Raw genomic sequence first — 24,129 nt, forward strand, 5'->3', positions numbered from 1 at the left:
GGCGCTTGTCAAGAGCCATCGTAAGCACTCTCCTAGGTATTAACTTATTCAATCATTACAGCAACCCCATGAGGTATGTGTACTATTATTATCCCTGTTTTATAGTTGGAGAAGATCAGACCTAGAGGTTAAGTAACTGGTTTATGTTTACTCCCAGCAAGGACTCAAACTCAGGAATCCAGGCTGCAATACTCACCTCCTCATCTGCTGAGCCGTGGTAACAGTACCCTCCTCGGCAGGCACTCGTTAAGACAAAATGACATCACCATCCATGCAAAGCCCTTAAAACAGAGCCTGACACATAGGAAGTGCCCAGGAAATATTAGTCATGATGACGATGATGATGATGCACTCTTTCATTCAAAAGATATTGATTATTGAGTGTGTACTCTGCATCGGCTTCTTTCCTAGAAACTGGGCTTCCATCCATGAACAGGGCCAAGTTTTTGCTCACATGAAGCTTCATCATTGTCACAGCCATCACCACGGTCATCGCCACCGGGATCATCTTTACCACCATAATGACCAACATCATCACCATCACCATCATCATCATTACCATCATTGCCTCATCACCATGGCTGTTCCTTCACAGTCATCACCACCATGATCACCTTTCACACCATCATTGCCATCATTATCACCACCACTACCACCATCACCATCACCATCAATGTGACCATCATCCCCATAATCACCCTTATCACCATCACCACCACCACCACCATCATTACCATCATTCCCTCATCACCATGACCACTCCCTGATGACCAGCACCATCATCATCACCGTGATCATCACCATCATCATCACCACCATCATCATCATGGTCATTGCCTCATCACCATGACAGTTCTCTCACGATCATCACTATCAGCATCACCATCATTTCACCATCTTCATCATCATCATCATTACCACCATCACCACCACCATCATCATCATTACTATCATTCCCTCATCCCCATGACCACTCCCTCATGACCAGCACCATCATCATCACTGTGATCATCACCATCATCACCACCACCATCACCATCATTTCACCATCTTCATCATCATCATCACCACCATCACCACCACCACCATCATCATTACTACTATCATTCCCTCATCCCCATGACCACTCCCTCATGACCAGCACCATCATCATCACTGTGATCATCACCACCATCACCACCACCACCATCATTATAGTCACTGCCTCAACACCATGACTATTCCCTCATGATCATCAGCATTATTTCACCATCTTCACCACCACCACCACCACCACCACCATCTTACCATTCTCATTATCATGATCCTCACCACAGTGATCATCCTCCTATCACGATCACCATCAAGATCATCACCATCATCACCACCCTCATAATCATCCCCATTGTCAACACCGCCTTGCATGGCACCTGGGCTATTCACATATCAAGATCAATCTTGTGATTCTATTTCTCTAGAATTTCCCAAAAACACCATCCACACCTTGTTTTTAATTAGACACTTTGGTTTTTTTCGTTTTGTTTTGATCGGGAATGTCTTACGCCCCTCAAATCCTGGAGAGGGTCACACGTCTCCCCTCAGAGGCCTTTCTTCTTCCTCTGGGGTCGTGGTGGTTGGTGCAGGCATGCTGGTGGTCCAGGCCATCTCTGCCAGTCTCTTCACGGCCTCACCCAGCTGCCCCAGGCCCCGGGCAGCCTCTACCAGCTGGGTCAGCCCCAGGAGCAGGGCTTGGCGCTCCCGCCGGTCCTGTTCCACGACCTGGGTCAGTCTCTGTAGCTCACCACCCACATCCCTCACGGCAGCCACCAGTTCCACCAGGGCAGGTGGCTCACAAGCCATGACCCTTACAGGTGGTGTTGGGGCCACACATGGACCATGGGGGCCTGGGCTCTGACCAGGGGTTGGCCCTAGGGTGAGGGGGTCAAGGGGAGGATGATCCAAGGGGTGGGCTATCAGGGAAAGGTGGGGGTCAGGAGAAATAGTGAGGTCAGAGGCTGAGTGTGGGGTATGGGTGGGTGGAGGGGTTAGGTTGGGGCTCTGACTTCTGGGTGGCTTGAAGTCCTCAGTGGACAGTGGGTCCATGCTTGTGGCTGTGGAGGACCTGGAGGGGCTGGACTCCAAGGCTGGAGAGGGCTCTAAGGTGGGCATCTGGGATGTGGAGGTGTGAGGGGCAGGTGCTGTGAAGGTCAACTGGGGGTGCAGACTGGGCTTGACTGTTGGTGCTAGAGTGGGAGAGGAGAGTTCTGTCCCCAAGGAGGTTGAAAGGGACTTAGTAGTAATGATAGGGGTTGAGGAAGGGTCAGGAGTTGTGGTGGGGTGAGGGGTCGTGGTGGGGTGAGGGGTCATGGTGGGGTGAGGGGTCGTGGTGGGGTCAGGAGTCGTGATGGAGTGAGGGGTTGTGGTGGGGTGAGGGGTTGTGGTGGGGCCAGGGGTCGTGGTGGGGTGAGGGGTCGTGGTGGGGTCAGGAGTCGTGATGGGGTGAGGGGTTGTGGTGGGGTGAGGGGTCGTGGTGGGGTCAGGAGTCGTGGTGGGGTGAGGGGTTGTGGTGGGGTGAGGGGTTGTGGGGTGAGGGGTCGTGGTGGGGTGAGGGGTTGTGGTGGGGTGAGGGGTTGTGGGGTGAGGGGTTGTGGTGGGGTGAGGGGTTGTGGGGTGAGGGGTTGTGGTGGGCTGCATGGTGGTGAAGGGTTGAGGGGTTGTGGTAGGGTCAGGAATCATGGTGGAGTGAGTGATGGTAGTGGGTTGAGGGGTCGTGGTGGGGTGAGTGGTGGTAGGGAACTGAGGGGTCATAGTAGGGTTAGGGGTTGTGGTGTAGTCAGGGGTCATGGTGGGATCAGGGATAGTAGTGGGGTGAGGGCTTGGGGAGGGGGCTGGGGATCTGGAATATTCCGAGACTGTACTGGAGTATGGAGTTGTGTCCAAGTCTGGGGTTGTGTCAGATTCTGGGATCTGCTCTGAGGTAGGGGAAAGGCTGGTCACCTCCGACGGTGTAGAAGGGTCAGAGGGCAGCTCTTTGGGCAAGGTGGGTAAGGGCGTGGGCGAGGGCTCCGGGGTTAACGCTGGAACCACACTGGAGTCAGGGGTGGACAAAGCAAAGTCAGGGCTTGTCAGGATGAGGTCGGGGTTCGTCCGGGAGGTCGGGTCTGGGGTGGGTGGTGAAGTGTCCGGAGGGTCAGAGGTCGCCTTGGGCTTCAAGGCTGGGTGGGGAGTGAGCTCTGGACTGCAGTCAGAGGTCAGCGCTGGGCCTGGGGGTCCCGGAGAGGCGGAAGGACCTGGGGACGGGGTTGGGGGCGCTGTCCTGGTCGCAGCGGGCCGCGGTGGCCGGCGCTCGGGCCACGGTTTCCTCGGGGAACCTGGAGGAGGAGGAAAGACAGACGGACGGTCTGAGGTCAGCCAGCTCCGCCCACTACGCGGCCCGCCCCGCCCCTCGAGGAGTCGACCAATGGAGAGGCGCAGAGCCTCGAGACGTCATGGGTCACCGGCAGACTTCACCCGGCCCTAGGGCCCCTCCTCCCTGCCTCCTCCGATGTCTCCAGGCGCCACCTGGTGTCCTCCGCTGCGGAGGGGCACGCGGGTCGAGGGAGTGGGTGCAGGAGGGTGAGGTGAGGGAGGGATGCGGGGGGGTGCTGGGGCGCGGGAGGGAGCGGGAGTGCTCAGAAGCGTGCAGCCTACGAGAGGATTCCGAGACAGCGGGGGACTGGGAGATGTGGGGAGCCGGGGGAGGCAGGGACACCAAAGAGGCTCCGAAGGGTAATTTTAGTAATCAAAATACTTTTATGGAATTTTAAAATTTATTTTTATTTTTATTTTTTTGAGACGGAGTCTTGCTCTGTCGCCCAGGCTGGAGTGCAGTGGCGCGATCTCGGCTCACGGCAAGCTCCGCCTCCCGGGTTCATGCCATTCTCCTGCCTCAGCCTCCCAAGTAGCTGGGACTACAGGCACCTGCCACTATGCCCGGCTAATTTTTTGTATATTTAGTAGAGACGGGTTTCCGTGTTAGCCAGGATGGTCTCGATTTCCTGACCTCGTGATCCGCCCACCTCAGCCTCCCAAAGTGCTGTGATTACAGGCGTGAGCCACCGCGCCCGGCCTAATCATGCTTAACTTTACTAAACACTGCTGGACCGTCTTTATCAAACAGCTCTGTCCAGTGGGGTTGCCTGTCTCCCCACATCCTCACTCACACTTGATAATACCCACCTTTCTCATTCTCCTCCGTACTTGCCATTGTTTTAATTTGTATTTTCTGGTTCCTGGTGAGCGTGGGCATTTCTAAACACACTCAGTCATTTGGGCTTCCCTTTCTGGGAATCACCTGTTTGTATCTTTCTCTCTTTCTCAACTAGGGCTTCCTATCATTTTCCTCTTTGTCACAGTGACTTATGCCATCTAGGCTGGGGTTTCTCAGCCTCGGTACTGTTGTCATTTAGGGCTGGGTGGTTCTTTGTTATGGAGAGATGTCCTGTGCATTGCGGGATGTTTAACACCATTCCTGGCCTCTACCGATTAGGTGCCCATGGGTGACCTCTCACTTCCTGCCATGACAATCCAAAATATCTTCAGATATTGTCAAATGCCCCTTGGGAGCAAAATCGACCCTAGTGGGTGACCAGTGGTCTAGATAATAACCCCTTGGTTCTGTTTGTTTTGTTATGTTTTGTTTTGTTCATGACAAGGTCTCGCTCTGGCACCCAGGCTGCAATGCAGTGGCACAACCACAGCCTGGAGCACCCAGGCTCAAGGGATCCTCCTGCCTCAGCCTCCCAAGCAGCTGGGATCACAGGTGCGTACCACCACACCCAGCTAATGTTCATATCTTGGGGGCTTCACCGTGTTGCCTAGGCTGGTCTCAAACTCCTGAGCTTAAGCAGTCCTCCCAACTCGGTCTCCCAAAGTGCTGTGATTACAGGCGTGAGCCACCATGCTCAGCCAATAACCCCTTATTTTAGGATATATTTCTGCTGAGTCTTTCTGGGGTAAGGGTTCCACCAGGGAGTCTGGAATCTGTCTCTTTACCCCACGACACATACCGCCCCAGTCCCCTGACCCCAGCCACGTGCCTCACCTGTGTCTCCATGGACCCTCGGAGTTGGAGGACTGCCTGGGCTCCTGGTGGTGCCAGCCCCAAGAGTGAGTCCTAGTTTGCCTGCGGTGGGGGTCCCCTCAGCCAGGCCCCTTCCTGATGGTGTGTCCCACGTCCAGGGAAGCTTGTAACCATCTTTGCCACCTAGAGAGATATGGGGAAGAGGATTGAGTCTTCAACTCCCCTTTGAGTTTGACTCCCCATCTCTCTCCTCCTGGGCCCAGCCCCAGTTCAGGCATCGTCCCGTCTCAACTGCACCACCACTGCAGCCCTCCCTGACCTTGTGGAGACCTTCTCCATTCAGCTGGGATGCTTCTGGTTATCAGTAACAGAAACTATCACTAAACTAGCACATAAAATAAGGGCATTTAGGCTGGACGCAGTGGCTCAAGCCTGTAATCCCAGCACTTTGAATGCACGGGAACGGATTCTCCCCTAGAGTCTTCCAAAGAGAACCATCCTGCTGACACCTTAACTGTGACTCGCTTAAGAGACTCGCTTAGCCCACCAAGCAAGTCTGACTTCTGACCTACAAAACTGCAAGATAGTAAGTCTGTGTTGTTTTAAACCACTAAATTTGTGGGGATGTGTTATGGCAGCAATGGAAATAGATACAGATCTTTCACAGAGCTTCAAGTCTAGCAGAGATGGATAACACCGATGCAAATTTCTGGCAATGCAAATTTCTCCCACCTTTTGCTCCTCTGAGAATTCATTTCTCCTTGTGGTCTGCTGATGAAATAATACCATCTCCCCTGTGAGGTTTCCTTGATTTCTCTACTACAATCATCGCTCCATCCCTGGAATCCTGCAGCTGTTGTTCGTTTTCAGCAAATAACCCTAACAAGCAATATTCTGCGGTTTTAAACGATTTCACACACATTCTGCTCATTGAATTGGGGCCTGAGGTCACCCAACTAGTTCTAATCCAGGTTGGAACCATGATTGGAAGCCAGTAGGAGAGTTGGACTCCAGACTCGTGCTTCTGCTTTAGCATACACGGTTCCCAATCCAAGGAGCAAAACGTGTGAAATTGCTTAAAACAGATTATAATCATGGCTCTTAGGTTAAACTTCTCTGAGCCTCACTTTTTTCTCCATCTGAAACACAGGTGCAGCAACAGTTCCTACGGCCTGCAGTTGGAGCCATGCATGCCCAGCACAGACCAGGTGAGCTCTTCTTCCGCCTTTCCAACAACCCTGGAGCCCCCTTTTTTTTCCCCCAGAGGAAGAAACGGGTGGCCGGGGCCGGTGGCTCACACCTGTGACCTCAGCACTTTGGGAGGCCGAGGCGGGTGGATTACGAGGTCAGGGGTTTGAGACCAACCTGGCCAACGTGGTGAAATACTGTCTCTACTAAAAATACAAAAATTCGCGGGGCGTGGTGGCGGACGCCTGTAGTCCAAGCTACTCGGGAGGCTGCGGCAGGAGAATCACTTGAATCCAGGAGGTGGAGGTTGCAGTCAGCTGAGATCGAACCACTACACTCCATCCTGGGTGACAGAGCTAGACTCCGTCTCAATCAATCAATCAGTAAATAAAATAAAATAAAATAAAATATACAATATAAATAAGAAACATGGGCCGGGAGCGGTGGCTCACGCCTGTAATCCCAGCACTTTGGGAGGCTGAGGCGGGCGAATCACGAGGTCAGGAGATCGAGACCACCCTGGCTAACACGGTGAAACCTCGTCTCTACTAAAAACACACAAAAATTAGCCGGGCGTGGTGGCGTGCGCCTGTAGTCCCAGCTACTCTGGAGGCTGAGGCAGGAGAATGGCGTGAACCCGGGAGGCGGAGCTTGCAGTGAGCCGAGATCGGGCCACCGCACTCCAGCCTGGGGGACAGAGCGAGACTCCGTCTCAAAAAAAAATAAAAGAAAAAAGAAAAAAGAAACGGGGACTCAAAGAGACGAAGTCACTTTTTCAAGGTTACGTTGCTCCTGAAGCTAAGAATGCCTGCCTGCCGTGTCTCCCACCCCACCCCGCACACACCTCCAAGCCTTCCTATTGATAAGGTTGCATACGTGGCTGTCTTTTCATTTCCCCGGCGCAGTTTGTAATTCTGCATTTCTTTCTTTCTTTTTTTTTTTTTTTTTTTGAGACGGAGTCTTGCTCTGTCGCCCAGGCTGGAGTGCAGTGGCGCGATCTCGGCTCACTGCAAGCTCCGCCTCCCGGGTTCACGCCATTCTCCTGCCTCAGCCTCCCGAGTAGCTGGGACTACAGGCGCCCACCACCACGCCCGGCTAATTTTCTGTATTTTTAGTAGAGACGGGGTTTCACCGTGTTAGCCAGGATGGTCTCGGATCTCCTGACCTCGTCATCCCCCGCCTCGGCCTCCCAAAGTGCTGCAATTACAGGCGTGAGCCCCCGCGCCCGGCCAATTCTGCATTTATTTCTGCTCACTGGCTGGCTGCCTCCCTCCCCAGTGGGAGGAGGGGTCCCGAGGCCGGACCCGCTGGCTCCGCAGCTGCCGCGCCCGGCACGTGCCCGCCTCCACCACCAGGGGGCGCTATGGGCCTGGGAGGCGCTGCAACCCTGGCAGTCCTTGAACGGGAAGCATCACCTCTCGGAGCTCCCGCTTACGGCTCTGGAAACGGAATGATAGCTCTAGCTCACAACTGGAGCCCACCCACCCCCAAGTCACGGCGCCTCCAGGGCCTGCTTCCTCCCTCCCTTTCCCCACCGCAAGGCCAGCTTCTTGAGCCCTGGTTGCCCTTCGCTCAGCTATTATTACCGCAGGCGATGCGCCATCTGGCCAATCAGGAGGCACAGCGCTCCTGTGACGTCACGAGGTGCGAGGCAGATAAACGCCTGCCCCTCCCAGCCCTCCATTCCCGGACCCTACGCGCGTGCGCATGCGTGCTGCGCGCCAGAAAAAAAAAAAAGGCGGGAAAGCACGCGTGTGGCGAGACTCCTACGGCAGCGGGAGGCTTGGGCCTCTCAGAAGGGCACAGTACGGGGCGCGGGCGACAGAGGCAGAAGCCCGGGCAGTCCCGGATGGCGTGCAGGACGGGAGAGTGGAATGGAGGGAGAAGATGGAGAAACAGCGACCGCGGCGGGTACAGAGGGAGGGCAGAAACGCTGCCCCTTAGGTGGGGAGTGAAACCTCCCGTGAGGGAGCGGCGAGGGCGGTGCGGACGGTGAGAAACGGACAGAGGAGCCCGCGGGAGACAGAAACGGAGGGAAGGGGGCCGACCGTGAGAGAAACGACGGAGAGAGAGAAGACAGCACGCGGGGGACTGAGGGGAAAGTACGGGAGATGGAGACTGAGAAAACAACGGTAAGAGACAAAGGAAAAGATACCACAGCCCTGGGCCTGGGGAGGAAACGCAGTGAGAAATGGAGATGATGAGTGTGTGAGGTGATCATGGAAAACCCGACCGTGAAAAATGGAGTGAGAAGCAGGTGCCGGCGAAGCGGAGAACTGAAAGTGAAAGACAAGAGGACAGAGGATAGAGAAACAGGTTGGGCCCCGCTCCCGCCTGCAATTCCAGCATTTTGGGAGGCTGCAGCGAGCCGATGACTTGAGCCCAGGAGTTTGAGACCAGTCTGGGCAACACAGTGAGAACCTATCTCTACAAAAAATTAAAAAATCAGGCCGGGAGCGGTGGCTCACGCCTGTAATCCCAGCACTTTGGGAGGCTGAGGTGGGCAGATCACGAGGTCAGGAGTTTGAGACCAGTCTGGCCAACATGGTGAAACCCGTCTCTACTAAAAATACAAAAAATTAGCTGGGAGTGGTGGCAAGTGCCTGTAATCCTAGCTACTCAGGAGGCTGAGGCAGGAGAATCGCTTGAACCCGGGAGGCAGAGGTTGCAGTCACCTGAGACCACGCCACTGCACTCCAGCCTGAGCAACAGAGCAAGACTCCATCTCAAAAAAAAAAAAAAAAAAAAAAATTAGCCAGGCATGGTGGTGTGCATCTGTAATCCCAGCTATTCAGGAGACTGAGGTGGGAGGATCACCTGAGCCTGGGAGTTCAAGGCTGCAGTGAGCTAAGATCACACCACTGCACTTCAGCCTGGGCAACAGAGCAAGACCCTGTCTCAAAAAAAGAGAAACTTACCATGAAAAATGGAGCGAGAAACAGAGGTGGTAAAGGTGAGATCTGAAAGAAAATAGAAAGCCTGATGAGAAAAGACATAAATTGATCAGGAAAAACTAGGTGAGAAACAGAAATGATGAGATTGTGAGACTGATAATGAAAGAAAAAGACAGAAGGACAAGGGAGAAAAAAATAAAGAGAAACTGACCACGAAAACTGGAGTGAAAAACAGGTAATGAGGGTGAGAAATTGAAAAAGAAAGACATAGGGGAAAAGAAATGACGGGAATATTAAACTGACAATGAAAGAAAAAAACGAGAAAGATGGTGATAGAGCAAGAGAAATGACCATGGAAAAAAAATATATGGCATAAAGATGAGCGTGAGAAATTGAAAATGAAAGGAAAAAAGAGACTGGCACAGAGAAGAAAAGATAGAGAAATTGACCATGGAAAATGGAGTGAGGCCAGGCATGGTGGTTCACGCCTATAAGCCCAGCACTTTGGAAGAGCGAGACAGGAGGATCGTCTGAGCTCAGGAGTTTGAGACCAGCCTGGGCAACATAGTGAGCCTGTCTCTACGAAAAATGAAAATGAGCCGGGTGTGGTGGCGCACATCTGTAGTCCCAAATTCTCAGGAGTCTGAGGTGGGAGGATCACTTGGGCCCGGGCAGTCAAGCCTGCAGTGAGCCAAGATCACACCACTGCACTTCATCATGGGCAACACAGAGATAGAGATGACGAGGGTGAGAAATGGATAATGAAAGAAAAGAGACCAATAGCGAGTGAGAAACAGGAGCAGAGATGGATTCAGAGGGACCCTGAGAGATGGGGATACAAGGAAGACAGGCAAAGAAAAATGCAGAACAATGTGGTGGCAGCAATGTGGGGGCCAAAGCAGGGCAAGGTCCCAAATGTGGTCCCAGGTGTGGAAGGAGTTGCAACAGCAAGACAGACGCCACAGAGCAGAGGGGGACGGAGCTGTGTCCCTGGAGGCTGATTCTGCAGGCCGGAGGGAGGGGATGGCCAGGGTAGGGAGAGAAGCAGTACTCCAGGAGTCCCCACCTCTGTCTGAGCCATACCAGACCCGGACCAGAGCATGAGCTTCAAGAATGGGTAAGGTTTCGCTTGCTTTGGGGGAGCTGGGGTGGGGACGATTATGTGATGACAGAGTGGCCCTTGGTTGTGGGTTTGACAGAGGGGCCCAGGCTCTCGTATTGTGTGGTTTACAGGAGGGCCATGGACTCAGGATTGCTGAGCTTAGCCTGATCTCTTAGATGGTGTCCTCGGTTCTCCAGAAGTGTCACCATTGAGCCCAAGGAGATAATGCGTTTAGAGTCTCAGGAGCTGAGGAAAACCTTTCTGGGGTGCCCTGAGACCTCAGCGAGCTCACTGAGAAGGGTCTTTCTGGAAACCCTGCAGGAAAGCGAATGGAGGTTTATGGAGGCCCCCCATGGCCACCCCAATCACGCCCCTCACCTGTGTCTGGCAGGCGCCTTGTTGCTGGAGAGGAGATCCCCGTGCGCCTGGTGGTGCCCCAGGGGAGAGTGTGTCCGGGTACCCGTGCCGTGGTGGCCCCCTTGGCCAGGTCCTCTGTTGAGGTGGGGTCCCAGGTCCAGGGGGGATAATCATCATAGTCTGTGTAGCCTTTGGAGAAATTGGGGCAATGGTTGACCCCATCCTCTTTCTCAGAGGTCCTTGCTGCTGCTCTTCCCTCCCCTTTTGGAATCTTCTGGAGCAACTCTGGGATCTCCCCACCCCAACCCCTCAAGCCCAGTTCTTTAGAGTCTACCATGGTGCGGTCACCTGGCCCCACCTTGACTCCATTCTCCTGACCACCCCCCGTAACCCCGTCCACCGCCGCCATGCCCTGGTACCAGTGCAGGTGAGCCCCACATCTTCCTCGTGGTCACAGTTGTGCTTCCCCCATGCCCCCGAGGGGCAGTCGCTCAGTGAGGCCTCGCTTCCCTTGCAGCCCATGTCATCCAGCCAGATGGGCCCAGTCCCAGGGCCGTAATGGGTTTTGCCTACTCGGGGCCGGACCTTTCCACAGCCCAGTTCCCAGCAGGCCACAGTGGCATCCCGCAGGTCCCAGTTGTCATCACACACTGTTCCCCAGAGTCCGGCATGCCACACTTCCAGCCGGCCGGCACAGCGGTTGGGCCCATCGGCCAGACGAACCCGGAACAGGCCTGCATGGAAGGCCCTGAGGTTAGGAGGGAGGGTCAGCCTCTCCCATTCTCTCCCCACACCCCTCACGGCCACTCACCTGATTCCCCGGTGGTGCTAGCACTGGGAGAGGGGGCCGGGTCTTTGGGTGACTGTGGAGACCCTTCTGGTATCTCAGCAGATGGCTCCAGGGAGGCCTGAGGGATTCTCTTGATAGTGGCCTCAGAGGTCATTTCTTGGGGGCCCTGAGTGGTCAGCATTGCCGTGGTCTTAGTGGTCCGTTCTCGGGGTGCCTGAGGGGTCAGTGTGGCAGTGGTGTGAGAGGTCCATCTCTGGGGGGCCTCCGGGGTCGGCCTTCTGGTAAACTCAGCAGTGGGTCTTCGGGAGGCCTCAGTGGTCAGGGCTGTAGTGGTGTGTGAGGTTAGGTCTGGGGGGCTTTGGGCCCTGGAGTGTTTTGTGGTTGGCGTCAGTGGAGGTTGAGTGGTTGGTCTCTTTGCATATTTTGTCACCCACTTCTTAGTACTCTTAGGCATTTTCCCTGGGGCCTTCGTGGTTGTTTTCTCCAGAATACTGGCAGTCACACTTGCAGAGGGCTTGGTGGCCAGCTCTCCCGGGAGCCAGGCATCCCGATCTCTCCCCAGTCCAGGAATCCAGCTCCAGCTGAAGGGGTCTGAGATGGAGTCCAGGCCTGGGGGCCCTGGAAGGTGTGTGGGGCAGGAAGAGAAAACAGAGACACCATGATGACAAGATCATCTACCCAGACCCCTCCTCTCCAGTCACTTACCCAGTTCCTATTCATTCATCATTCATTCATTTATTGTCACAAATATTTATCGAGCACCTCCTATGAGCCACACACTGTTAGACCCTTGTAAGCCAAACCTGACACCACCCCCTGCCTTCTTGGCATTTACAATCTGGACATGACTGATCCCCTCATGACCCTTCACACCTGACCCCCCCCCCCATCTCCTCAGCTTCTGCTCTAAGTCAGGGCCTCATTTCCTGTACCTTCTGATGGGTTTCCCTACCTCCTGTCAGTTCTTACCACCAGAGGGGTACCCAGGTCCGACAGGCCACTCCTGAACTCAGAATCCTTCTGTGGTGCCCCCATGGCCCTCAGGAAGAGGGGGACAGAGGGAAGAGCCGTAGCTTCCAGCAGAGGTGATACCTCCATCCTTTGAGGCACCACTCTCCATCTTCCATCCTTCTGATTTGCACACGTGTGCAGTAAAGGATTAACCTTGCCCAAAGAAAGGTTTAGCCCTTTCCCCGGCTCCTGGGAGATGGCTTCGAAGCCTTTGGAACACCTTGCCTGATAAGAGATTGTTTCCCTGGGGGACTTGGGCCATGCCGGATCACCTATGCTAACAGTGTGATTTATGATCAGCCACATGTACGTGGCCGAGCCCCCATGAACACTCTGGACGCCACGGCTCGGGGGAACTTCCCTAGCTGGCGGTTCCTCATGTGTGTTGTCCCACTTCGTCGCTGGGATAATGAAGTGCTGTCTGCACAACTCCACTGGGACAGGACAGTTGGAAGCTCACACCTGCTCTCTCCTGAGCCCTGCCTCAGGCGCCTCTTCCCTTGGCTGATTTTAATCTGTATCCTTTCACTATGATAAACAATAACCCTGAGTGTAACAGATTCTTTGGTTCCACAAGATCTTCTAGCAAATTATTGACTCTGAGAGTGGTCTTGGTGACCCCAAACTGTAACGACTCACACAGGTTTGCAATGATTTGTTAGAGTATTTCTTTCTCTCCATGAGCTGTGAGCTATTCAAAGACCAAGACCATGTTCATTCCATTCATGAGCCCAGCATGAGGACCCTGCGCCTAGCTCAGCCTCTGCCATGTAATAGCAGGCATTGCCTGAGTTTATGTTAACTGGCTCTCGCTTTGGCTTCTCTCCATCTCCCAGTGCCCTGCCTGCTTCCTTTCATCTTAGGAAAGCTAAAGCTTCCTTCTTAGTGGGAGATTTCCTTGATTCCTGGAAGGAAGAGGAAGCAGCAGCTTCTCTGAGTGGGAATCCCAGGTCTACCAGTTAGTTGTTGCTGTGTGATCTTGAGCAAGTTACCTAACCTGTCTGTGCCTCAGCTTATTTATCAGTAAAATGGGCATAACACATACCACCCTAGACTTATTATGTGATTTCAATGTGGTCATATGTGCAAAAACACCCAGCACAGGGCTGGGGCTTAGGAAGCACTCAATCAATGTTAGTGCCCATGTTAGTTACTGTTCCCCCTCCAAGAAGCCCTCCTGGAGTCAACAGATAGCTAGGGCCTCCTTACCAGTGCAGGTGACCCCAACATCCTCATTGTGAGCGCAGTTGTGCTTTCCCCAGGGAGCAGCAGGGCAGTCGGACAGCGAAGCCTCGGTCCCCACACAGGCCACATCATCTAGCCAGATGGGACCTGCACCCCAGCCAAAGCGGCCAGCAGCAGGGTCTGGCTGCTGAGGTCCACCACAGCCCAGCTCCCGGCAGACCACGGCTGAGTCCCGCATGTCCCAGCTATCGTCACACACAGTCCCCCAGCGCTGGTCATGCCACACCTCCAGTCGACCTGAGCACTTGCTGGGCCCAGCCACCAGGCGCAGCTGGGGGGACCCTGGGGTAGAAGAAACCCAAAGAATTAAGAGTCAGGGAAGCTGCCCAGCCTCCTGACTCTTCATCTACCTTTCCCTCCCTCCATCTTCCTTTCCATGCATCCATCCGTTCATCCATCTAGGCCTCCCCTCCATTCAACCATCCTTTCCTCCAGGCAGCAAGTATTTAATGAGGCCTTGTTTGTGCCATTTTCTGCATTAGGCACGAGGGATAATGAGCCAGGCAGAGTTTGGAGGATCCTCAAAAAGCTACACATCGAATTACCATATAATCTAGAAAGTCTATAATAGGGATATACCCAATATAAATTGAAAACAGGTATTCAGACAGACACCGGTATGTGAATGTTCATAGCAGCACCATTCACAGTAGCCAAATAGTAGTGGTTGTACAACATTTTAAATGTATAAATACCACTTAAATGTATACTTAAACTGGTTAACTTTATATTACATGAATTTCATCTCAATTAAAATAAAAGTCTTTTTCCCTGCAATTGTTCACCACCCTTAATTTTCTCTCATTATTATTGGTTTAATAAGGGTTTTTTCTTCTTCTTCTTTTTTAGATTTTATTTTCCTAACCACTAGACCACCAGGGATAATAAGGTGTTTTGTTGTTGTTTATGAGTCAGGCACAGCCTCTGCTTTGAAAAACTCTCGGTCTTTAGAGAAGGTGGTACGCACACACTTCATTGCAACTCAGCAAGCTAAAGGGAGTAGTGGAAGTACCAAAAAGGCAAGGCAGACACACAGCGAGGAGAAGGTGAGAAAAATTCTGCCTAGGGAAGCTGGAGAAGCCTTCTCAGAGGAAGTCCTTTAAAAGACAGGGAGCAGCAGGCCAGGCACGGTGGCTCACGCCTGTAATTCCAGCACTGTGGGAGGCTGAGGCGGGCAGATCACCTTAGATCAGGAGCTCGAGACCAGCCTGGCCAACATGGAGAAACTCTGTCTCTACTAAAAATATAAAACTTAGCCAGGCATGGGCCAGGCGTGGTGGCTCATGCCTGTAATCCCAGCTACTCAGGAGGCTGAGGCAGGAAAACCACTTGAATCTGGGAGGCGGAGGTTGCAGTGAGCCAAGATTGTGCCACTGCACTCCAGCCTTGGTGACAGAGTGAGACCCTGTTTTTTTGTTTTTGTATTTGAGAGGGAGTCTCACTCTGTCGCGGCCCAGGCTGGAGCGCAGTGGCCGGATCTCAGCTCACTGCAAGCTCCGCCTCCCGAGTTTACACCATTCTCCTGCCTCAGCCTCCCCAGTAGCTGGGACTACAGGCGCCCGCCACCTCGCCCGGCTAGTTTCTTGTATTTTTTTTAGTAGAGACGGGGTTTCACCGTGTTAGCCAGGATGATCTCGATCTCTTGACCTCGTGATCCGCCCGTCTCGGCCTCCCAAAGTGCTGGGATTACAGGCTTGAGCCACCGTGCCCGGCCGACCCTGTTTTTTTTTAAAAAAAAGAAAAAAAAAAAGACTGGTAAAAATGGTACATTTTATGTCACGTATGTTTTATCACAATTTTTTAAAAAGAACGTGAGCCCTGGAACAAGTGTTTTTGCTTGAATCCTGGCTCTCCCATTTCTCAGTTGCGCTGCCTCATCTGTAACATGAAGACCTGTCAATACCCACACTGCAGTGGCTGCAAGCGTCACCTGGACTGAGACATGGAGAGAACTGGGAACAGCATCAGTGACCAGGAGCCAGCGCATGCTCGATCAGTGTTAGCTGACATTATTATTCAGGAAAAGGGGAAAGAGGCCTCTGGGAATGGTGACCATGGTGAAAACAAGTTGCTGCTTTTGTTCGGCCTTTTCCCATCTTGAGGAGACAGCTGTGTTAACCACGCCTTCTTATTTTCTGTATTTCTGATGCTTTGACATCTTGGAGCATTCCTGATCCTGAGGGACTGCCCCTCCCAGGGTTAGCTAATTCCTAGAGATGGTAAACGGCTTGAGCATGCCTTCTGTGTGCAAACCACCCTCTCCACTGGGCTCTCACACCCTGGGCCACTCTGCACCTGTCCTCACTGCCTCAGGGCCAGGTACCAGCCGACTGAGGACAACCCTTCTGAGCCACCCCCACCCCCCACTGAAATTCTTCAAAACAGCCAATTCTAAGCCTGCTTACCCTGTCTCACCTATTCCTTCCTGCAAAAAACACAAGAAAGACCCCTGCACCTGGCCGGGCATGGTGACTCATGCCTATAATCCCAGCACTTAGGGAGGCCAAGACAGGAGGATCACTTGAGGCCAGGAATTTGAGACCAACCTGGACAATGAGGACCTGTCTCTACAGAAAAAAAAAAAAACTTAGCTGGGCATGGTGGCATGCAGCTGTAGTCTTAGTTACCCAGGAGGTGGAGGTGGGAGGATCACTTGAGCCCAGGCGTTTGAGGCTGCAGGGAGCTGTGACTATACCACCGCACTCCAGCCTAGGCAACCAAGTGAGACCCTGTCTCTAAATAAATATACAGATAAAGATTCCTGCCATGCCTCCCTCTCACTCCCTCTACCTCCTGCCTGGCCCTGGTGCTTCCCTGTGTGACCCCGGGTGGCACACCGTCCTCTGGAGAACCGTGAGTCACAATCTTTTTAGTGGCTGTCATCTCCTGATCTCCTGGCCTTGCCGCACCTGGGTAATAATAACACCTATATTTTAAAACAACAGTCCTTTCAATACTCATGACAGAGGCCAGGCGCGGTGGCTCACGCCTCCAATCCCAGCACTTTGGGAGGCCGAGGCGGGCAGACCGTTTGAGCTCAGGAGTTCGAGACCAGTCTGGGCAACATGGCAAAACCCCATCTCTGCAAAAAATACAAAAAGTTAGTAGTCCCAGCTACTCAGGAAGCTGAGGTGGGAGGATCACTTGAGCCTGCAGGTTGAGGCTTCAGTGAGCCATGATCACGCCACTGCACTCCAGCCTGAGTGACAGAATGAAGTCCTGTCTCAAAAAAAGAAAACAAAACAAAACAAAAACCGGTGGAGAGGAGGCAGGCAGAACCATTGATCATATTTGCTAAAGAACTAGAGACTCTGGAGAGTAGAGGTAATGTTTGAGCAGGGCTGTTCCTTGAAGCTGGCCCGAGTACCCCCTGATGGATCCTACAGCCACACCATGCAGCTCGGGAACAGAGCAGACCCAGCCCACCATCCTTTTTCTTATCCAGGACTGGTTACAGAATTCTGGGGGCTCAGTCAATGATGAAAGTCAGGACCTGTTGTTCAAAAATTATCACACGCTTCCAGACGTGACAGCAGTGCATTGAACCCAGCTCAATGTCCTGGGCGAGGCCCCTGTGCTCCTCTTCTCTACCTTTCTCTTTGCAAGAGGCCCCCCATGAGACAGTCTCAGAGCTGAGGGAAGGAAACAGAAGGAAGGACCTTGTTTTCTTGGGGAGCATGGAGGGACTCACCGGCTTCCGGTCCAGGCTCCCAAAGGACAGTAGGGGAGGCTGGAGGAGTTGAAACGCCTGCCGTCCCCGGAGCCTGGCTCGTCATGGTGGACGGGGGCCTGGAGGCAGCCTCCCTGGGCGTGGAGTTGTTGCTGTCCGTGGGGGCCGTGGGAGGGACAAAGCCCAGGGGCATGCCTGTGGAGCAGGGGATAAGTGATTGCCACCCACACACACCATCCGAGAGCTGGAGCCGGCATCCCCACCTCCCGCGTCATCCTCAGTCCTCTCAGCTGCACGCCGAGGTCTCTTCCTGCTGAACCTCCCCCCTAGACAGCCCACGCTTTCCACGTCCCTGACCTGGGGAGAGGGGGTATGAATGGGGGGCAAGAGAGCAGAGAGAGCAGAGGGCATGGTAGCTTAGGGGTGACAGAGAAGCAGGAGGTGACTTTATGCAGAGGAGAAGGCTGGCGTCCGCCAGGGGCCAGGAGGCAGGGCCAGCCAGGGCTGCCACAGGGCTGAGGTTCATCCTCAGCTGTGTTTCCATTTGGGGCTGGATGGTTCTCGGCTGTGGGGGCGTCCTGTGCACTGCAGGATGTTGAGCAACACCCCTGGCCTCCAACCCCTGGATGCCAGGAGCACCCCCACCTGCAGCTGTGACCATCAAAAATGCTTCCAACACTGTCCAATATCCCCTTGGGGGCAAAGCCACCCCCAGCTGAGAACCACTGACGAAGGGTGAGGATTCAGAGGGGAATAAGATGGGGGAGTGGAAAGTCTGGACAGAGGGCAGGAAGGGCGTGTAGGGACCCCCCCCCGTCTTGTCCCTCTGCTCCAAGCGCCACCACGCCCACTTCTCGGTCCTCCACCACAGCCCCCTCACCGTCACACACGGCCCCGGCGTCCTCGCGGTGGTGACAGTCATGCTGGCCCCAGGGCCGAGCTGGGCAGAATCGTAAGGCCGTCTCGTTTCCCCGACACCGAAGGTCGTCCAGGACGATGGGTCCAGACCCCTCCCCAAAGAAGGCACCCCCGGGGGCGGCCAGCGCCCCCCCGCAGCCCAGCTCCCGGCAGGCCACAGCGGCGTCTCGCAGGTCCCAGGCGTCATCACACACGGACCCCCAGCGCCCCCCATGCCAGACCTCCAGGCGGCCAGCGCACCCGTGGGGGCCATCGGCCAGACGCAGCCGAGGTGCTGGACCTGGATAGTGGGAGAGGGAACACAGGGCCAGGAAACGAGGGTGGATGAGCCAGGACTAAGTTATGCTCGGGCAGGCTGCAACCCCAAGATGACTCTGGGAAGCAAATATTCCATCTTCACTATCCAAATGAGGAAAGGTTCCAAGACAGGAAGTCATTGGCCCAGAGTCCAGCTCCGGCACATCCCCCGTGTCCCTTGCCTCGGGGTGGTGGGGGTTGGGGATGCTGGGAGCTCTGGCTCTGGTCCCCTGGATCCACCTCCCATTCCTGGCCCTGCAGATCCTAGAGAGCGGGATTTCCAAGTCTCAGCACCACCGGCACTGGGCATCCTCCTTTATCATGGGCACGGTCCTGTGCTGCATCCTCTACCCACCGCATGCCAGTAGCAGCCCCTCCCCTAACTGTGACAACCAAAAACGTCTCCAGACATTGCCTCATGTCCTTTGGGGAGGAAGGGGATGAGAAAGCCTCACTCCCTCGCCAGTGGAGAGCCACTGGTCTAGATACTAACCTCTTGCTGGCCTTGGGGTGCATAGGGTACACTTCATTTGTTTATTTTTGAGGGGAGGGGATCTGTGTCACCCAGGCTGGAGTGCAATGGTGCAATCTTGGCTCACTGTAGCCTCGACCTCCTGGACCCAAGTGATCCTCCCCATCTCAGCCTCTCCCAAGTAGCTGGGACTACAGGCATGCGCCACCATGTCCTGCCGTATATATATATACACACACACACATATATATACACACACACACATATATATATGGCGCGCATATATATATATATATATATATGGGAAAGAGTTTCACTATGTTGCCCAGACTGGTCTTGAACTCCTGGCCTCAAGAAATCCTCCCAAAGTGCGTGGGTTACAGGTGTGAACCTGTAACCATGCCTGGCTCTTAGGGTACATTTCTGTTGAGGTAAGAGTTGAGTCATCATTGGAGGATTCTGGAGTCCCTCTCTCTGTCCCCCAACGTGGGGGGTGTAGAATCGCCCCCAGTCACTGTTCTAGAGAAGAGCACAGAACGAGGGAGGGGTTCTAACACACCTGTCTGCTTTTCCTCATCTGCAGACAGGGAAGGGGAGCGTCTCCCTCCCAGGGTTGCCATGAGAATTAAATCAGATGCTGGCGAAGCTCCCAGCTTCACCGGGCGCCTTAGTTCATTCGTTTCCTCTCTTGGCACCTTCACCCTCTCCTCTCTGGAGCTTTAACTTCCCTCCAATGAACTCTGCCCTGAAGGTCCCACTTCTGCCCCCACAGCTTGTACACCAGGCACACGAAGGCACCACCCCCGCCCCACACAAGCCTTCTCTGCCCCTCACTCCCACTCTGACCTCCGCGTCCTGGTCTCCATCCCCACCACGTCCCTACGGCCAAGTGTGCGGTGGGAGAGGTGGGGGGCGTGGGTCTATACAGACCCAGAAGGGTCAGCGGCTGGGGCTGGGGCTTGCTAGGCACATGGGTCTTGGGCCATTTACATCACCACTCGGAGCCTCGGCCCCACATGTGTGAAGAGAGGGACGAGAATCCACCCTGTCAGGGCTGCCGGAGGCTCAGAGCGGCCCCAGGTAACGTGCACAGCGCAGGGCCCAGCACACAGCAGGGACTTGGGTCAGCCTCCTTCTCTCTTCTCTTCCCCCTGGACACGCACTGACGTCAGCGTTTCCCACCCCTCCTGGGCAGGCACCCAGCTTCGCCTGTACTTCCCCCCGCCCAGCGCTGATGAAACGCCAGGTGGGTGCCCTCCGCCTGCCGGCCTCCTACAGTCAATGGACCGCAAAGTGCAGCAGGGCGGGGACTGGCCTTTCTCCTGTGGTTTCCAGGCCCTGCCATGGTGCTGTGTAAAGATTTGTGGAAGGAAAGAAAGGAAAGAGAAAGGGAAAGAGAGGGAAGAAGGGAGGAGAGGAGGGAGGGAGCCCCTGAGCTCTCACCTAACACCCCGCCGACAGCCGTTTCTGGGTTCTATCCCAGGTCCAAGGGGGACGGGAGAGGGGAGGGACCCCTGGGAGACAGCTAGACCCTGTGCTGAGGGGGCGTGTATGAGGGGAGGTAGAGGCTCACCCGTGGGGGTCCCCACCCTGCCTCAGTCTCCCTCCCTCCTTCCCGCCAGCTCGCTTGAGGACGGGGGAGGAGCAGAGGTTGGCCACAGAGACAAGGGCTCTCCGAGAGGGACCCTGCCGTGGCCAGCTCAGTGGCAGAGGGCAGGCACGGCTTCTTGCACTCCAGGACTTGGCTCAAGCCTGAGGCAGGCATTCCTAGCTCCATCGCTCCTTCAGGAAAACTGAGGCTTAAACAAACTGTCACTGGCCTAGGGCCCGGGACAGGGCTGAGCGCTAGCCCAAGCCTCAAGCCTTCTCCTCCCGTTCCTGGCAAGGAGAACGGCAGGAGCTGCAGGAGGAGGGGCTGGAGAGCGTGGCCAGTGGGCGCTGGACAGGCAGAGAGCAGGCCCTCTGCAGCTTCCTGGAGGGGAATAGGGAGCCGGGGTCTGAGGAAGGTGGGAGGGGGCCAGGCCCCAGCCCGGACATACCGGTGCAGACCAGCCCGGCATCCTCGCTGTGGTCACAGTTGCTCCGGCCCCAGGGGCTTCGGGGGCAGTCTCGGAGGGCCTGTTCTCCTCCTCCACAGCCCACATCGTCCATCCACACAGGCCCTGCACCAGGCCCAAATCTGGCACCTCCGGGGGCCGCCAGCGCCCCCCCACAGCCCAGTTCCCGGCAGGCCACAGCGGCGTCACGCAGGTCCCAGCCGTCATCACACACGGTGCCCCAGCGCCCGCTGTGCCAGACCTCCAGGCGGCCAGCGCACCTGTGGGGGCCAGAGACCAGGCGCAGCCGCTCTGTGGGGTGAGCAGGGAGGGGAGGGTGTGGCCAGTGAGAAATGATTCAAACACCCCTTCCTCGATTTCCACCCGGGGAAAACAGGGCTGAGGGAGCGGTGGCCTGAGATCTGCCTGCCAGCAGCCCATTAAGAGGTGAGTCCACGACCTGAGTGGTCCAGGACACCTGGGCCTCCTGACAGGGCAGGAAGAAAAGGGGAGACCAGGCCTGGCCGTCTAAATCTCTGGGGCAGGGACACGGTGAACACTGGGATCCTTCCAGGGCCCCGGCTAAGGAGAGGGCACCCGCAGGTCCTGTTTGTCTGGGCCCTGGGCCTCACAGCATCCAGGCTTGGGGTCGGGGGAGCCTGCAGGGAGCTTACCTTGGCGGGGGGCTCCCGTTGTCAGCAGAGGGGCCCGGGTGGACTTGGCCTGCTTGGGCCGGGGGCTCTTCTTCCGGGAGGCATTCTGGGGGTTCCCAGCGAGGCGGGGGCCTGAGAGAGGAGACAGCCAGGGGTCAGGAGATGAGCCCCTCATCCTTCCTCCCATCTGGGGGCCAGGCCTCTGTCTCTGAGGGTCTGAAGTGATGGAGGATTCCCTGGGCTATGAAGGAGATGGGGTGGGGCGGAGAGGTGGGCAGTGTGTCCCCTGGGAGTTCTTAGTGCAGAGGTCCCTCTACCCTCGGTGGGAGCAGGAGGGTGCACTGGGTGGGGGTGGGCAGGGCAGTCCCCTGGGCTCACCGTGTGTCACCGGGGGCTCCTCCGTGCCGGGGCTCAGCTCCACCGACAGCCCTGGCCAGGGAGCCCCATCCAGGGGAGATGTCGAATCGTCCCTGGAGTTAGCCACACGCTGACCTGTGGCGGGGGAGGCGGAGACAGAAGCTATGAGGAGAGTAGGGGAATCCAGATCACTTGGGTCCCTGGAAGAGGGAGTGAGACTCCTGGCTTTGGAGGGGATGGGAGGTTGAGTGTCTCTGGACTGCTGCACACTCAGACTTTCTGGGGCTAAGGACTTGGGATTCCTGGGTCATCTCCGAAGGAACTCCCCCTGAAGGAGCAGCCAGGGTGTCCTCACCTGCGCAGACGACGCCCGCGTCCTCCTCGTGGGAGCAGATGTGGGCCTTCCAGCCCCGGTGGTGGCAGAGGCCCAGCTGCCCTTCATTGCCCCGGCAAGCCAGCTCGCTGAGCCACACAGGCCCTGCCCCCTCCCCGAAGAAGGCGCCTCCGGGGGCGGCCAGCGCCCCTCCGCAGCCCAGCTGCCGGCAGGCCACAGCAGCGTCACGCAGGTCCCAGCCGTCATCACACACGGTGCCCCAGCGCCCGCCGTGCCAGACCTCCAGGCGGCCAGCGCACCCATGGGGGCCATCGGCCAGGCGCAGGCGCTCTGAGGGTTGGAGGAATGACTGTAACTGGGGAGGGGCATCCTTGGGGTCCCAGGGCCAGGGTGACTGTGGGGGCAGGGGGCCATCCTGCGGGTACTGTCGGTAGGCCAGTGGCCCTGCTCACTGGCCCCTGGGTCCAGACTCCTGGGTGCTCAGAGAGATGTGGCCAGACACCTGGGGGATCCCAGCGCAGAGCAGGGGCCAAGGTCACAGAGGAATTCGGGTGGGCCAGGGAGCCAGTGGGGTGAGGCCAGGCCTGGACGGGCACAAGGGGGTGTCCTGGCGCTGGGTGGAGGGGGGGAGATGGGAGGAGTCTGGGCACTTACCAACAGCCTGGATCCCCACCAGTGCCGCTGGAAGGGAGGGCAGAGGGTGGGGCAGAGTGAGGGGCAGGCCGGGGGTGGCCCTTTCTCCAGCGCAGGCCCCTCATCTTGAATACCCCAACACACACACGCGCGTGCACACGCACACGCACGCACGCGCACACACACGTGCACACACGCGCACACACACGCATGCACACACACGCACACGGACACACACGCGCGGACACACACGCACACACACAGAGTCCTCACACGCGTGCACACACGCACACACACACGTGCAGAGTCCTCACACACGCACACACACACGTGCACACACACAGAGTCCTCACACATGCGTGCACACAGAGTCCTCATACCTCTGAACCAGAAACCCCGCTGCTGGGAGGCAGGACTCTGGACAGAGGGGCAGGCTGAGCCACAGGTCTCTGAGGCGGGTGGGGCTGCCGATGCCGGGCCCCTGAAGTCAGGGCTGGGGACCCCGGCTCTGGTACTCTCACAAGGGGTTGGCTAAAGGTCAGGTGTCAGGGACATCCCCTGCAGGGTCAGGGCTGGGGGGCGGGCAGGGGGCAGGTCCCTTGGGCTTCTGGGCTCGCAGAAGGCTGAGCAGATCAGGCAGGGATCCTTAGAAGGGATGTCAGGGTGTGCAGGAGCACCAGGGACCAGTCCCGGAAGTTTGAATCCCTAAACTGGATAAGCTAAGGGGTCAGAGGTGGGAGCCTAGGCCCCCTGAGTCCCCAAGGAGAACGGATCACTCACCAAGGAGGCAGGCCAAGACCCTCATGGTTGCAGCCAGGGCAGGGGATGGGGTGAAAGGGGAAGGAGAGCGGGAGAGGAGGAGGCAGCTGGGGAGAGAGGGAGGGAGGGAAGCGCCTGCCGGAGGCGCCCAGGCCCGAGAAGCAGGCAGGGCTGGACGCTTTGCCAGGAGAAAGAAAGAGGCTGCAGGGAGGCGGCAGGGGACAGGGGGGGCGGGAGGGGGCTGGCCGGCGGCTGAGGCATGGGGGGGAGGGGGGTGGCGGGCGGGAGGGAGGGTGTCCAACTGCAGACACCCACACGGGAGACGGAGACGACGGCCAGGCATGCTGCAGCCAGCGAAGTGCTGTGCTCAGA

At 56.2% G+C, this 24,129-nt stretch overlaps 1 protein-coding gene across 2 annotated transcripts; it reads right to left on the reverse strand.

The window, feature by feature from the left end:
* Window positions 1-278: 278 nt before the first annotated feature.
* Window positions 279-23,953, reverse strand: SSC5D (scavenger receptor cysteine rich family member with 5 domains). Of its 2 annotated transcripts, XM_073015908.1 has the most exons (15): window positions 23,779-23,953; window positions 23,020-23,046; window positions 22,387-22,695; window positions 22,053-22,166; window positions 21,696-21,806; window positions 21,025-21,333; window positions 18,179-18,496; window positions 17,320-17,493; window positions 13,593-13,910; window positions 11,394-11,990; window positions 11,002-11,316; window positions 10,604-10,771; window positions 9,148-9,189; window positions 5,063-5,224; window positions 279-3,350 (listed from the first exon to the last, which is right to left on the reverse strand). In XM_073015908.1, the coding sequence occupies exons 1-15, from the start codon at window positions 23,801-23,803 to the stop codon at window positions 1,564-1,566; spliced, it is 4,776 nt and encodes a 1,591-aa protein (XP_072872009.1). In that variant the 5' UTR covers window positions 23,804-23,953; the 3' UTR covers window positions 279-1,563. The 2 variants fall into 2 exon arrangements, with proteins under 2 accessions (XP_072872009.1, XP_072872010.1); XM_073015909.1 differs by lacking the exon at window positions 9,148-9,189 and having other exon boundaries at window positions 283-3,350.
* Between the last annotated feature and the right edge of the window lie 176 nt (window positions 23,954-24,129).

This window comes from Chlorocebus sabaeus, chromosome 6, assembly GCF_047675955.1.
Source record: "Chlorocebus sabaeus isolate Y175 chromosome 6, mChlSab1.0.hap1, whole genome shotgun sequence".
Classification (NCBI taxonomy): Eukaryota; Metazoa; Chordata; class Mammalia; order Primates; family Cercopithecidae; genus Chlorocebus; species Chlorocebus sabaeus.